Source organism: Homalodisca vitripennis, unplaced genomic scaffold (genome assembly GCF_021130785.1).
Source record: "Homalodisca vitripennis isolate AUS2020 unplaced genomic scaffold, UT_GWSS_2.1 ScUCBcl_3760;HRSCAF=9496, whole genome shotgun sequence".
NCBI lineage: Eukaryota > Metazoa > Arthropoda > Insecta > Hemiptera > Cicadellidae > Homalodisca > Homalodisca vitripennis.
Window position 1 is genome coordinate 29420 of NW_025779895.1, and position 16587 is coordinate 46006.

At 33.6% G+C, this 16587-nt stretch overlaps 1 protein-coding gene across 1 annotated transcript in view; it reads left to right on the forward strand.

The window, feature by feature from the left end:
- Positions 1 to 8132, forward strand: part of LOC124372668 (melanotransferrin-like) — a 29075-nt gene extending 20943 nt beyond the window's left edge. Inside the window, exons 12-15 of the mRNA XM_046831077.1 lie at positions 639 to 773; positions 4353 to 4468; positions 5396 to 5545; positions 7325 to 8132. Of these exons, the coding sequence (XP_046687033.1) occupies positions 639 to 773; positions 4353 to 4468; positions 5396 to 5545; positions 7325 to 7528 (605 nt within the window). The 3' untranslated portion in view covers positions 7529 to 8132. The remainder of the gene's footprint in view (positions 1 to 638; positions 774 to 4352; positions 4469 to 5395; positions 5546 to 7324) is intronic.
- The last annotated feature ends 8455 nt before the right edge of the window (positions 8133 to 16587 follow it).

Below are 16587 nucleotides of genomic sequence, written 5' to 3' on the forward strand. Positions count from 1 at the left end.
TATTTTAACCCAGATTATAGCTATGTTTTGTCTTAAGTTATATACCTGAAAAAGAGATGAGATAGCAGAATGTAATATTACTAATTTCTAATCTATAAATGATGGCAAATTTCCTAGAAAGCCCTGTTGCCAAGCAGTATATTGGAAACTATAAAATTAAAAGCTTAAGTCAATTTTTATGCTGAGATAAATGTTTCATATGTTTTTGGATTTTTCCTCTTTCCTCAGGATATGTATTATATATTTCAGCTATTATCACAGCATTGTAATAAAATGGAACTTGCATATGATTTTTTAATAATAATTTTACCATTAAAAAATAGTAAATTCTTATTGGAGAGCAAGAAAATTTTATGTTATTATGCAAATATGAATAACACTGTTGCAATAAATGGAATTTGTTAATTGTAGCTTATGTTTCAGATAGTAAAATTACTTCTACTCTGTCATCCTTTATTTAAAATATTATATTAAATGATGCGCTTAGAGTATTATAATCACAAGTTGATCTTGCACTAATACACACATGTTAATTTAAAATAGGCTTTGTTTCAATGTAATATTTTTTGTTATAGCCATATTTTCAGCTCTTCTGGATGTGTATCATTAAAAAGTGTTTATTTTACTGTATTTTGTAGATAACGAGATATCTTATGATGAAGGAGAGATACATGAACTGTCTTATGATGATGAAGCTGTAGCGTTTCAATGCCTTGCTATTGGAGGAGGAGACGTGGCATTTATTTCAACAGATTCAATTCCACAATTTTTAGGTAATATAAATTAAAGTATTTGTCATTGAGTCAAATTTGTATTCATTCTTGCTTGGCATCAATCAGTATGCTATTATATTTTACAATGTTTTATGCCATATTTGGATATAACACTTTTTATCATTATGCTAGTATATATGCGTTATATTTATAACCTCCATCAAATAAAATACTGACTATAAAATTGTTTCCTACTAATACGGAATCTTGAAATGTACTTTCCATCATTAATCTTAGTTTTGAACACGATAATGTTGACTGAGACGCTGATCAAAGCTCGTACGAGTTATGACCTGTATGTCCTAGAAGTTTCTAAACCTATCTTATTACCAACCATTTTGCTCTAGTCTAGATTGATTATTTCATTATTAAATGCCCCTTTTATATATTTCATTTTCATCTTAAGAGCCGGCTTTAGTAAACCTTGAGTTTATCCCATAAGATAATGTTAAACTTCTAACACTCTTAAGCCTTTATTTTCGCTGATGGTATGGGAGATGTCTCATTTTAAAGATTGTTAGTTTCCTTATTGTGTATACTTTTTGATTATTCCAACAAGGTTAGAAAAAGTTAGAGATTATTTTGTAGTAACCAATTTAAAATATTGAAAAAAAGCTAAAGATTTGATGTGTATTGATTACATCTTTAAAGCGAGATATCCCTCATAACTTTAATAACTAAAAACAAGGTCATGAAAGTGCTTAAAGTTTATCGTTGTTCTTATGTGGTTAAAATCAAGAGATTACCAGCAAAGGGGGGTCCAAGGGGTCTGGATCCCCCAAATTTTAATTTTAATTTTTTCAACATTTTTAGCAAACGATTATTATTATTATTTAAATAACTCAGTATTACTAACATATACTACTGAAAGATTGTCCTCAACATTAAATGGTTCAAGAACTTTTTAAATAGCAAAATGAGGAATGAGCTGTTTAATGCCTTACTTTTTGTCTACCACGAGAAAATATCAGTTTCTCCAGGGCAAGTACTAGATACGATGGCTCAGAAGGCAAGAAGAATTTTAATTTTGTAAAAACTCTTCTCGATATTACCAATTCTTAATGTGGATTTGTATACTATGTACTGTTTTGTATAAAATAAAAGAATTGTTTTTGTAATTACATTACTACATCAGTCTAATCAATTTCAATTATTAATCCTGCACAGCCTACCAAAGCAGTGCCTCCACAATTAATTATGAATATCAGTCATTAGTAAATCCTATTCAGAGACGTAAAAACTTTGTGCAAAATGTACTATTTTGCTTCTTAAATTTGAAAGTTTCGAAAATTTGAATGTTTCCGGAGATGGCCCCCCAATTTTCTTTTGACCCTCCACAAAATTCTTTATTGGAGACTGGCTATGTCCTTGGCCACTAGTATGGCCAGCTCTTAAGAGATCGATTGATACCAACCTATTAAAATAAATTTCTTAGAAAATTTGCACAACCTGTTGCATGATTTTTAGTTGTATTAGTAAAGATAAATTTGGATAATTTTGTACCAATATCCTAAAGTAACTGCTGCTATTTTTATTGCCAGACCTAGTTGTAGGGGCAATGGCACTGCCCAGATAGACTGTACAGATAGTTTGAGCATCCTTCAATGTGTTCTTGACCAGTCCTAATGTAGGCCTGGATCCTATAATTATTTATGTCTTGACCTCAGCAAATGCTTTGAGTAAACCGGTCTGACAATGGCCTTGGCTGGTAGTGTGGTTACTGTACATTAACATCAAATCATCTTTATTTTTCAAAATTGCAAGTTTCAAAATGTTAAAATTATAAATTTGTACACATTGAATACGTCAAAAGCACAGTAGTCTAATAATTAATATAAATCAAAATTTCTTTTGTACTCTATATTTAGTTACTTGGTCTAAAATTTCATTCACAGAACATAGTTTTATTTGCTATCACGAATTCTAATCTCCTTATAAATTTATCAAACTATTTAGTATTTCTAAACTCGTACATTTGTAAAATATCTTATAGCATCCTAGAATTACTAGGATTTTTACCGTAAAGTTCTAACTTGTATGAACTAGAGTAAATATAAGATGTGTTTTTAGTATTACAATTATGACTAATTTTCAATGTAGTATGCGAACTGTCAATTTTTAATTGACATCAGTTCAAATAAATATAAACTAAAAATTGACACCAAGATATTTTTTAATTATTGTTTAGGAGACTCAAACCATTTTAGTCTGCACATAATTCTCATAAACTTTTTCATCGTACGTATAATAAACATCATTTGTTGTACTACTACCAAAAAAAATCAAGACAAATACGAGAATGTACACAATATTTTTTTATCAGAAAGCTATGATAATTTTCTTAATTTCAAGAATCATGCAAATGCCAGTAACCCTGGACAATTTAATTTAGTAACTTCTTCTAAGGCAAACAAAATCATCTCAAGCATATAGAGTTATTGTCACAAATATATATTAACTTTCTGTGACATCGGCCATTGTAAAGTTAACAGAAAATTAAACACATTTAATTAATTTTAGATTTAATCAGTGTCACAATAGCTATTCCTACTTGAGGTTAAAACTAAGTAAACATATGAATATATCAGTAATTAAATTAAAAATTATGACTTAGATGTAGAAAATTCATCAAACAAAACTCAATGTAATATTAAACAATATCAATTTACATTACTAACTCCACACTACAGGATTATCTTTATTTTTGTATAATGAACGATCAACTAAAACCCTTTTTTAAATTATTTTACTTCCAGACATGTTTTAGTATTCAACAATCATCAGTCTGTGTACATTAATCTGTAAATACATATTAAACAACTATACATGTGGACCATTTAAACAGATGTTAAATATATATGACACAGCTATAATTTTGATTAATATTCTGTACTTAATATTTTAAGTTTTTTTCAAAAATTGGGTTTGTCTTACCTACTTTTCAGATTGCTGTTTAAAATGTTATGAGGACCTTTATTATAATTTAGATAGATACGGTATGTAATTCTTCTTTCGTGTTTAATGTTTATCCTTTCAATATCTAAAATTTCCACGTTCTTTTCAACATTTGTGTAGTTATGGTGAGTTAAAATAATTGTAAAAAAGGATTTTAGTTGACTATTCTTTATACCAATATCATTTTAATTTTTACATATTGAGTCCAATTGAGTCCAAAATGATCTTGGTAATACTACAATATTGTTTCAAATTCTATAAAACTTCTGTACAGTTTAAAAGTTTTTTAGACTATGGTGTTTGAAAATTTAATGTGCAAATAAATTTTCTTTGATGGACTCTCTTATTAGTTGGAGGTATTACCACAAGTCCTCGCTTCCCACCATTCTTCATGTTCTGCTCCTACTGCCAGACCCTTAATTGGACCGGTATTGTCGGACATTCTTACTGTCCGACAAAGGGAACGTGTTGGTGGCGGGACATAATGGGCCCGCCAAAGCTAGCAATTGTGGACTTTTTGGTTGAAACTTACATCTAAACTGTATTGTTTTTAGAACTGTTATCCATTAAGAACAGGCTATGTAGAAAATTGTATCCTGTCACTAATGAACATGTTGTATCCAGAGCACATGAAGGGCAATCCGGAGGCCGAGGGGTTGACGGTGGACAGCTTCCGAGCTCTGTGTGACAGCAGCTCAGCCAAACATGAGTGTCAACTCAGCTGGGGCAGTTACAGTCAGGTAATCAGTTAGTAAAGTCCATCCTACTCTTTTCCCTTAATTAATTACACATTTTTAACCATCTGTTATTAAAGTCTCCGCCAAAGCATTAAGTCAGAAAATGATTCCTCATTGAACTTGTATGATTAAGTCAATAACATTCAAAACCCGAACTCAATCAACGAGTTTTCTTTTTAATGTTCAACTCAGTATTCCATTTCTCTCTGATATTTTTTATTCCCCTGTAAGAGTCGACTGATTTCTGTCACTGAAATTATTTTGAATAACTTCTGGAAATATCTTGATTAATTTAAAAAGAAATCTCCTTTTAAATAAGTTGTAATTATGACTAATAGGGTTGTTACTAACATCGGAAGTGAACTTTGAAAAGTATTTGACCTCTTTCTATAAATGTTGTACCAAAAGCAGTAAAGAAACCTGGTACAACTGATTACTACTCCCACAAAGCATCAAAAGACTTGTTCAACCTCTGACTGTGAAACTGATCATAATCATTAATTTACTATCACAGTTATAGTTGATATCATTGCTCCAGGACTTTTCCTTACTGTCTTTGTTACCTGGACAAAATTTCAAAGCAGTTGTGGAAGAGAGAATTTCATTTTGTCTAGAAAATTAATAAAAATGTAGACATAACTAACAATAAATATGTTGAGACATGTTTTTTATCAATTCTTTAAAGATGAGTCTTTGCAGTATGCCAAAAAGCAAAATATTGTCTTCAAAATTTAAATTTTATTTTTGAAAGATGTTAATAGATATGAGACATTGAAGTATACGAGTATATACGTCACAATAATTTAAATGTTAGTCCGAGTCTCATAGATCAAAGTACACGTCTTTGAGTAACTAGCAGAATATCTTTGGAATACCTAAAGCTGTACATTTTTCCTCCCTTGCAGTACTGATGATGCTTGTAATTTTCAGGTCATGGTGCGAGATAAAATCCTACTCTCACGGGAAGAAGACGTGAGGTCTTTGTTCACAGGATTGAACAACTTGTTCGGTCACATCAATACACCCTCCACCCGCACGTTCAATATGTTTGAGAAATCTAACAGCCTCTTCGACACATCGGTGAGTCGACTTCGATTAGTATGATTGAGATTCTTGCTAAGGGGAAACACTTGTAAACTTGGGGAAGAGTTTATAGATCATACATTAATTCATGGTGTGGAAAACCTATATGAATTTTGATTGAAAAACTACCTATGTTGACCTTTGTACAAAAGTTTAGGTTACAACATTAATAAAACATAATACTTACAGAAATACTCATTAAGAAATTTTAGTTTGAGGAAAGTTTGTTAGCGGCAGTTTTGATAGTTGTTCCATTTTTTTAGAAATCATGTTCCTACCATGTTTGTGACTATTGGCTATTCGCAATGATAAATGTTACGATAGTGGGAAGGGGCACACAGCTGTACAAAGATCAAATACCACATCTTAAATATTAATTTATTAAAGGTCTATTCAATACTAATGTTCAAGTATTTAACTCAAGTTTGTATGTATATATATATATATATATATATCAATTAGTGTTCCAATTATTAAACTTTCCACACCTCACTGCTATTGACATTAAGCAATTTAATTTCTCAAGAATATTTTATTAAAAAACTCAAAGTATTCTTAAACAAAATTTTATTAAAAACAAAATTACAATCTTTATGAATAAATAAACGGAGATTGGACAAATTAAATTAAAAATAAATACTAATTATTTAGAGACTCATAAGGTCTTTTTTGTTCACCTTTTGTCCATTTTCACAGGTAAAATTTTATTGCATACTACATAAATTCTTCACCACACTTCATAAAACAAATAAATAATTTTTACTTAACACTGTTTTTGATAATCTTGTTATTAATTAAGCTTTTACAACCATTTGTTTTTGGAGTACTGTACTTCTTGATCTCTTTTTCTAGGTTATAAGCGTAAATCAATACGTTTGTTTTTTAGATATTATTCTTTCACTGTTTTCACACATTATACCATAGTTCAAAATACAGTCCTTTTTAATGTTATTAATACACGAGATGTACAATAGGTTTAAAGTTTTAGATAGTTTTATTTTAAATCCAATGAAGCAGTCTGGTATTATTGAATTACAATATTTTTTCTCTTAATCTGATTTTGAATTGAATTAACCGCTTTCCATCCATTTTTAAATCTCTTTTCAGTGATAAATGAATGACGTGATCAACCTTTCTCGGATCTATATGCTAATGTACGTAGTAATTTAATCAATAAATTTAAAAAAATTATTTATAAATTGGTTGAAAACAAGTTAAAATAAATGAACAGAGAGGGGAGGGACTCATGTATCTAAAACTAGTAAAAAGATGAAAATGGCAAAATTAATAAGCATTATAAAGTTTTATAGTCAAATATTTTCAAACTGTATAATTTATTAACTCTAAGATTCTGGGTCGAGAGTCAAGATTCTGGGGTGCAAGGGTAATTCGATAGGTCTAGTCTACTGCGGAAGATGACTGTTGGAGTTGGAGGGGTTCGTTCCCTAAGTATCAGAGGTTCTTGCTAGCCTCAACAATGGTGTGCCACCCCTGCCTGCTTTGACTGGAGAGGCTGATTCAGAGCTGGCCTCCCCTTCTTCCGGGATGACTTTGAGATGTAGTGCCCTAATTCTTCCTCATGGATCACGATAGTAGGCGGCCCCTACCCTCAACATTGCCCATCCTGAATATCCTGTCACTCAGGAAGCAGCGCTAAGGACCTTATAGGACTAAGTGCAATTTATAAGCTTCTTGTCCTAACCTAAGAGAACAGAAAAAATCTAAGATTATTGTTAGTAAAATAATACATTGTAGTGATTGTTATCTTTTACACAGGCTTACAGTTCGCTAGAAAGTGTACAGCAGCGCTTGGAGCAGATCGAGGATTTCCTGAAAAAGGCAAAGCTTCGACCTGACAACTACGAGATCGCTGTAAGATCAATGAACAAGTGCTCCACTCCTTCAAGCGCCAGCAGAGTTTCTTTATCTTTGACTACGCTTTTGGTTTTTATTTGTTTGATATTACGTAATAATAATTAACAATTAGACGTCTAATAGACAGACGTTTCTGAAGACTGAAAACTTAACAGTTTTTTCTACATGATATAAGCTACTTCTATAATTTTTATTACTTAATAAATTATGTGTAACTTAGATTTTATACTGAATATTTGTCATTTTTAAACTAAAGAAGTAATCTATTTGACAATAGGATGCATTTATATATTTACTGTTTAAAATTTCCCCTGTTAGTATTAAAATAGCGTTTATAATATTTCAAGTTTAAAATTAAATAAAAATTTAAGTATTTTATTTTCTTGACTTTGATAGGTGTTTTTTGTAAACTATGATATAGTGACTGTATAGTGTAAACTATGATCAAATTTACATATTTGTAACATTGTACTTTTGCAATAGTAATAGATATGCTGTGTGTTTTTATTATATTGTTTATTAAGTCATGTAACATGAGAATATAGGTTTAAAGATTGAATTATCAATAGAGTAATTATAAGGAATTCAATTGTATGGAATGCAAATAGATGTAAATAGCTCAACACCAAATATGCCATTGTTTATGTTTGTACTTTTAACTATATTAACAAATATTTTGATTTGTATATAAAATGTTATTACATTCAAAGTTGTGTTATCTCCTTATCCCATTTCTTATACTTTTCCTCTTTGTGCAAGTCTATTTGAATAACTGAAGTTTAATTTAGAAAACAATATTAAACAATAAAATACATAAACTTACATATGAATATGAACACAACTCCATATTGATTTCAGTACTAATAATATCCTTTTTCACAACACACAACTAAAGAAAAACAAAATTCTATGTCAGAGTTTTGAGAAATACTTTAAGATATATTGATAGACTTAAACTTAAATGTTAAAATATTATTTATTTATCAGGTAAAAGTTAACTGATAAATAAAAGCACTAATTTGGTTTGGTTTTACAAAACAAAAGAAACAAAAGACATGGGTAAAATTTGGAATGTTACAAAAACAAAATTTATTAAATATTTCATCTTCTTGTGCATTACAAGTTGTAACACAGACTACTTTTATAAAATTATTTTGTTATTACCATATAAATGATTTCCTAAAATATAAATGGAATGTTTAAAACTTATTATAAATATAGGAAACAGTCTTTTTATATAACTTAAATTTTACCAAATGCCGATAAAAAAGTTTGGTATGGCCCCAAAAATTTAAATAGAAATATGAAATGATTTCAAATTAGATCCAGGAGCTACAAATATCTAGGGTTCAAAAGATTATTAAAGTTTATTGAATAAAAATGTATGAACTTCAGTAGAACAATGAGTTTTTCAGAAGGTTTATCCTAGCAATCATCAAATATCCGACGAGAGCAAATTCTGCCAACGGCAGGCACACAATTTAAAAACATGGTAGAAAATTGAATTTAATAATTAGTAAGCAGATAGTAATACAAATTTTTTTGAAAATTAAGAGTAGTTTTCAAAGTATAGGATTAAAGTTGTTAGAGTGTATCAGAAAGCTCTTGGAAAAAATAATATATAAAGCAGAATTAATGTAATATCATTGATTAAAATAAACTTTGTTAAATTATTAAATTAAATTAAATTTGGAAGGAATGCTCAGAATTTAAAATGTTGATGATATTTTTATCACACTAGTCTTCGGGTCAAAACAGTAGAGCCAAAATGGCAAAATAATAATAAAAAATGTTTGTGTTACAAAAATTAGATAGATATCTGTGACTCTGAAGTCTGGTTGATGCTCCAAAGGAGGTTATATCTGAGGTCAATTGATTTTGAATTACAAGGAATAAAAAGGATGAGAATGTGGCCTATTCTAGTCTTCTCGGAAATGGTAGGAAACAGTGGAATAGGAAGACAGCACTTGCTAGTTGTATAACTCATTGTTATTTTACATCGCTATAGTTTGTTACAGAAAAGCAAATATCTTTGAATCAGCGGAAGTGCCCAAGGTGGTAGCTTGCACTTGTCCAATGTTGCTGCTGAATATGTAAGTCGCTGCTTGCAAGAAGGCACTTTCAATTCTAGATGGAAGGTCCAACACGTGATCCTCATAAGTAAAGGCGAGGGAGATCCCAAAGCCCCGCTGGCTTACAGGCATGTCCAAATGTCCAACACGGCAAGGAAGCTCCTCGAGAGACTGTAAATGCTGAGGCTCATCAAAGAGATCGGGGCAGGCCTTTACAATCTCAATATGGTTCTTGGGTGAGCTGCTTGACATTGTGAATTGATTGTTCGTAACAATCAAGCAAATCACACTCGTTTCACTTCGAGTGTTCCTATCAATCATTGGTGCTGAATGGTGAAGTACAATGAGAACTACAAAAAATTATCAGAACTCAACAACTCAAAACATGATGACAGTTTTTGTAAATCAAATCGCAAGGGAAAATTTGTCTAAGGCTTTGAAGGATTATGTCATCTTTCTTTGTATAAACCCAGTAGTGAGGGGTGTATGCTCATCACGTTAATTTCGTGCCTAGCTAAGATTTGAACAATCTTGTTCAAAACAGGAGATATCTAATTTAATTCCATCCACTTATGTCGATTTGAAAATAAAGAGGTTTGTCAAGACCATTTAGTTACTTTCTACACAGAAAGTTAACATAGATAAAAACAGGAATAAAACTTTGGTTGCTGCAACTATTTACCTTACAAAAGAATGAGATTCGTGCAGATTCCTACTCTTTTGCCATGAATATACCAGCTATTTCTTTATTAAATATTTGCCATTCTGGCTTACAGAAAGAGCACAGTTATTCTCAAAAAGACTGAAGAAATACAGAGAGTTACATTTAGGCATGATGTGTACCGTACCTCAAGGCAGTGTTATCATACCGTTATTATCTTTATATCTTCAAAACATTTAAAAGTTTATTGTTGAAAAAACAAGATCTCTATAATATGTAGATGATGTTTAAAAAAAAAAATAATACATGCTTCTCACGGAGTAAATTGTTTAGAGAAGCTTAGTTTAACATTTAATCCTAAAAAGTGTACAACAATAATATTTACAAGGAAAATGAGAATATAAAACCATGACTTCGACTCTATGATGAAATTTACCATTTCATGGAGTTCAAGACAAGACGACAGACTGTGGATCAAAGCTACAGATAGCTCAGGTTAATTATCTTGTCTATGGCCATAGCACATTTTATCAATACCATTGACTTTGTAATACACCTTTAAATAAAATCAAAGATAGAGTGCAGTAATGTAATTTTACGTACAAATGATCTATATGATATAGAATTCTGCATTAGATTATGTCTAGGAGCTTTGACAACCACATCCATATCAGCAATGAACAATGAGGCTGCAATGTTACCTCTAGATTTGAGGTCAATAACTAACTGAAGAATTAGTGTGTGCTATGATACATATCCAAGTAAATAAAGTTACTGATACCATTTCTAAACAATCTAGTGATATAAACAGACTGGCTAATACCTTAAATTATTATAGCTATATACTATATGTTGTTAATGACGATAGAACGTATATATTTAAGAGATGTGCTATCGTTGTAAATAAAAATAAATTAACTTGAAGAAGTGCTTTAAATGGAAACTTTATAGTTATGACAAAAGGTTGAGATTTAAGCCGCGTTTACACCGGAGTTAATAACATGTTACCAACAAAAAGTTAATAACATTTTAAAAGAGTTCAAAAATTCACTGTAACATTTGTTAATAACACGCCAAAACCCATGTTAATAACACGATTTTTATTATCCACCGAGTGTCGGTAAAGATCAAAGGAAGTGTGTAACTTTTGTTAATAACACATGTTACAGTCGCTACGGGCGTTGTAACTTTTGTTGGTAACATGACCGCGCGCACACTACCGGACTAGTTGTGAGTTTCTCAGTTGCAAGACAGAAGTGATTGTGCGCACACCGACTTGTTGAAGTGTTTTTGGTGTATCAGACGTTATAACTGTTTTTTTATTTGTTTTTACTGTTGCACTGTTTTGTTTTCAAAATTTAAAACTTGTTAAGTGAAGCGGAATGGCCGAGGGAACGAGTTTTCAAACTTATAGAACTTGTTTTGTGGGACCTTACTTGCCGAGAATTTAAAGATAAGAATTTGAAGAACAGTGCTTGGACTGAAATAGCCCTTGCAATGAAACTGTCAAGATCGGAGGTTTCAAAGAGAGTCTAAAAAAGGGAAAAGTGGTTCCGGGGCTATCGGGAGCAAGTGGTACGCTTTTGACGCTTTGCTATTTATCCAAGACACGTAAGGTCACTGCTAGATTTTCTTGTACTGGGATTGCTTTTCTATAATTTGTGTCTTGCTTGCCAATTACATGTCCTAACATAACTATTAAATGTTCAAAGTCACTACTGGCCATGAACAAAAAGTTCTTGATGCTTCCATCACACCGCAATTCACCTGATAGGGGGTCAATGTCATCCTCTTGCAGGTCATTCAACATATCACTGCCACTGTACACTGATCTTGCCCTTAATGATGGTTTTATCCAATATCGTTTTGGTTTCCTCTGTTTTGACAGAATGACGCATGCGGCTGCAGCAAGAACCACGTCCTCTACACTCGACATCTCAAAGACTGAGGCTGTGGCGGGGCGGGGCGTTCATAAAGTTAATAACAAATGTTACACTCAAACTGGTGACACTGTAACTTTTAGTTATTAACTTTAGTTACTGTAACCTTGTTAATAACTAAAAGTTACCAACTTTTTGTTATTAACTCCGGTGTAAACGCGGCTTTAGTCCTTTCTGTTATACTCTATAATTGGACACTTTTGCAATGCAACACGATTACATGAGATACAGTTTTTCTTCAGCCAACAATTTGGCAGTCTGAATTTTATCCATGAGGCTTCGAAGTTCACTTTTCCTGTTAATTATTAGACGGAAACTACAATGGATCAGTCACTCCAGGGCGCACGGCAGGAAAATAAACCATTCTTAAGCTATCATTTGGTATGCATTGTTTAAGGTGTCTTAGAAGGAAAATCACTCTATGCAACCTTTTACTCACATAGTCAACATGGAGATTCCAGGATAGCTTTGGATCAAGTATAATTCCCAAAAGCTTCACCGTTTGGCTACTGTCATTATTTCCATGGTTACTAAAAATATTGTTTTGTTCAAAGAAAGTACTCACCTGACTTTTTATAACTACTCCAAAAATGTTGGAGAAGACAGGGACCAGGGAGATCGGTCTATAGCTGTTACGTTCATTGTTGTTACTCTTCTTAAATATTGGAACAACCTTTGATACTTTAAGTTTGGCTGGGAAATTGCTTTCCATCAGACAATTATTTATACACATGGATAAGGGAACGGCAATTTCGTGTATGACACTTTTTATAAGTACAGCAGACATATTGTAGATGTCGCAACTTTTGGTTAACTTGAGCCTGGCCACTACACTCACAATATCACTAGGGCTGACTTTATTCCATCGGAAACTCTCGGTTGGTACAGGAATTTGAGTCTGGATAAGGTCAATAACAGAAGTGTTTGTTGGCTGGATACTCCTCCTCACCTCTTCCACACCGGCAGTGAAGAACTTATTGAGGTTGTATGCATCAGGGGCTGCGTATGTAGCAGATGAGGCACCGGACTCCATTTTGATGACCTGCCACGCTGCTTTACATTTATTGATTTTTATTAAGGAATTAATTGATTATATATTCAATCAATGTATGCAATTCAATCAATCGGGTATATTAAACAACGTGGAAATGTGTTTAACATTTTTAGGAAAGGATATTTTGCAAATCAACCATATTTACTTCTTCAAATGAATCATTGAAGATGGAACGAATTTATTGAAGATGGCTGCCTGATTGTCTGGCTGTGTTGGTGCTCTCGTTATTGTTGGCGATTTACCTGGATTAAGTCTTAAATTTGGCTCTGCTTACATGATTTCTGACACTTCATCAATCAGTGAGTTGAATGTGTATATGTGTCTCACACCCGAAACACCCCCAACAATTTTATTCCCGGTATTCTAACTATCAGGGCAAGCCCAATAACAAGTTTGAACAACGCCGTAAATTCATTTCACCTGTCTTGTCATATCTTCTGTCAATAACAGCTGTTGCTCGTCATCTTTGTCAACTCACAATCATCTGGAGGCAGACCTACGCAACAAATTTTGCCACAGCCTTCTTGATTATTCGTCGGTGTTCACATTGCATACTATATAAAGATTTTAGTTTTTCGTTCCTCTGCACTGTGTTTCACTGATATTCTGACTTGGAGCGGATCGAGTAGCTTTGGGTTGGGTGTCACTGACTTAAGTTGCATGAACTATATGAAAAATTTAACCAGTGTGAATTGGCAATTGAAGGATCAGATTTTCGAACACATTCATTTGTCCTCGCCACCACAAACAATGGCTCATCCCTGTGCCGTTTGTATGAAGGATGTTCTCGATACAGAACAGGGTGTCGAGTGTGATGGCCAATGCGGCCGTTGGTTTCATGGAGATTGTGTAAAGATGAGCAAAACAGAATATGAACGGATTTGTAAGGATAACATCAGGTGGTACTGTGGTAGAGTGGACTGCAGGGCTCAACCTCCTGTATCCTTGGAGGACACTTTGGCTAAGATTATCTCCGAGTTGTCTGAAGTCAAGGTCTTGGTTAATAAGTGTGATAAAATAGACGACATTGCGGCGGGAGTGGAGAATATCAAGAGGGAAGTGGCAGATCTGAATGTCAAATTGTCGTCTTTGGAACCTCGTGTAGAAGCTAATGAAGCAAGCATTTCCCGTCTTCGTAAGGACATTGATAGTATCAAGGCAAGCAGTAGTGCCTCTAATAGCATTCTTGTAACCGTTGAGGAAATTAATGAACGATCAAGACGTTCTCGTAATATCATTGCATACAGTGTTCCTGAAAGTAAATCTGCACATACCAACAACAGAATTAGTCATGACTCTGATTTGGCTGCTGCAATAATTGAATATTGCCAGACTGACCGTTCCAAATGTTTAAAGACGGTCAGGCTGGGTAAGGTGAAGCCTGGAGTGATCAGACCTCTTCAAATTCAGATGGAAAGTGAAACTGATGTAATAAATATTCTGAAGCACTATTCTAATGAATCATTCACGTTTCAAAATCCTACTTTAGCTGATGTCAAGTTGTCGAGGGATAGGACAGTCAGAGAAAGAGAACTCCTAGTGGAGCTCAGGCAGGAGTTGAAGCACCGGCTGTCTCAAGGTGAGGTTGACCTTACTATAAAGTATGTGAATGGAGTGCCGAAGATTGTCAAGACAAAAAACATGCCTGCTTCAGTAGACATCAAAAGTTAGATGTCTACTACCAAAACGCCAATGGGCTACGTTCCAAAATGAATCAGTTTAGAACTGCTCACTCCTTGTGTGACTACGATGTTATAATTGTTGCAGAGACTAATCTATCCCATGAAATCTCTAATGCCGAACTGGGATTAAGTAACTATTCCATATACAGACAAGACAGGACGGCGCTCACAAGTTTAAAAAAATCTGGTGGTGGTGTGCTGATTGCAGTCAAGAAATGCTATACCTCATGGCTCATTCCCATTGATGAACCAGCAGTTGAAACCATATTTGTTGCTCTGAGGTGTGCACATTCTTCAAATATGCTTATAAATACTGTTTATATACCACCAGATGTTGCCCACCAGACTTATATATTAGAATTTTGTGACATTTTTCACACCGTCATCTCGAACAATATGAATATTTCTTCTGTGTTTATTGCTGGAGATTTTAATTTGCCAAGGATCGACTGAACCGCACAACCCCCGGACACTTACTCGCCTTCCGCTCTCAAGATATTGGAGCTTACTTCTTTTCTCGACCTGGGGCAGATGAATACTATTCCTAATTACATAGGAAATTTCCTTGATCTAATTTTCACTAACATCCCTTGTCTTGTATCGCACACCGCAGAGAGTTTGGAAGATATAGCCCATCCTGCCCTGACAGCTGTGATTGATCTTCCTGAAATGTCTCGTCGCTCTTGCACTGCTACTTTCATCCCCAACTTCAGAAAGTGCAACATTGCTAATATTTCTTTGGCCATTGCTAATATCGATGTGCGTTTGGCGGAGGGCCCTGACTTGGCCTTCAGTCGTTTTTGCGAGGAACTTAGAGAAAATATTTTGGACAACGCCTGCATGAAAAAGGTTGGATTGTCCAAGTTTCCCATTTGGTTTTCTAAAGAACTGATAAATTTAATCATCTTAAAAAAGAAATTGCACAGGATCTACAAGACTTCATTGTCATTTGAGGACTACTGGAGGTTCTCTCATACCAGGGCCCAGTGCAAGTTGCTGGCCAAGGATTGTTTTAACAGATACGTTGGGCATATTGAGTATTCTATACCCTCCAATATAAAATCTTTTTGGAGTTATGTGAAGCAAATGCAGAAATCGCAGTCTATCCCAACTCGTCTGACTTTTAATCACACAGTTACTGATGACCCTCATGTCATGTGCAATCTTTTTGCTGGCTTCTTCGCCTCAACTTTCAATCCCAGGGATGACACAACTTTAGACTTTAATTTTGCTAGCAACTTCAATGTAAATCGCTTCCATGTAAGTGAGGAAAGAGTACGGAAGGAGCTGGAGTCACTTGATGTCAACAAAGGTAATGGTCCTGATCTCATCCCACCTATAGTTCTCAAGAAATGTAGCGTTCAACTTTCAAACAAAAAAGCCTCTCACCAATTTACTTAACAGACTATTTATGGACGGCATCTTTCCCACAGCACTCAAGTCCAGTTATGTTGTGCCGATTCCTAAAACACCAAATGCTACTGATGTCACCAGCTTCAGGCCGGTCGTCATCCAGCCTGCTTTGGCTAAGGTTGTGGAAGGTTTAGTGCTGGAATTGATATCTAATGACATAAAGAGTATCATTTTCCCCCAACAACATGGGTTTTGCAAGGGTCGTTCCACCCAGACCAACCTTGTCATCTACACAGACTATATTCTTTCTGCGTTTAATCGAAGACATCAAGTGGACAGCATTTATTTAGACATTTCCAAGGCATTTGACAAGATTAGTCACTCACTTCTGATTTCCAATCT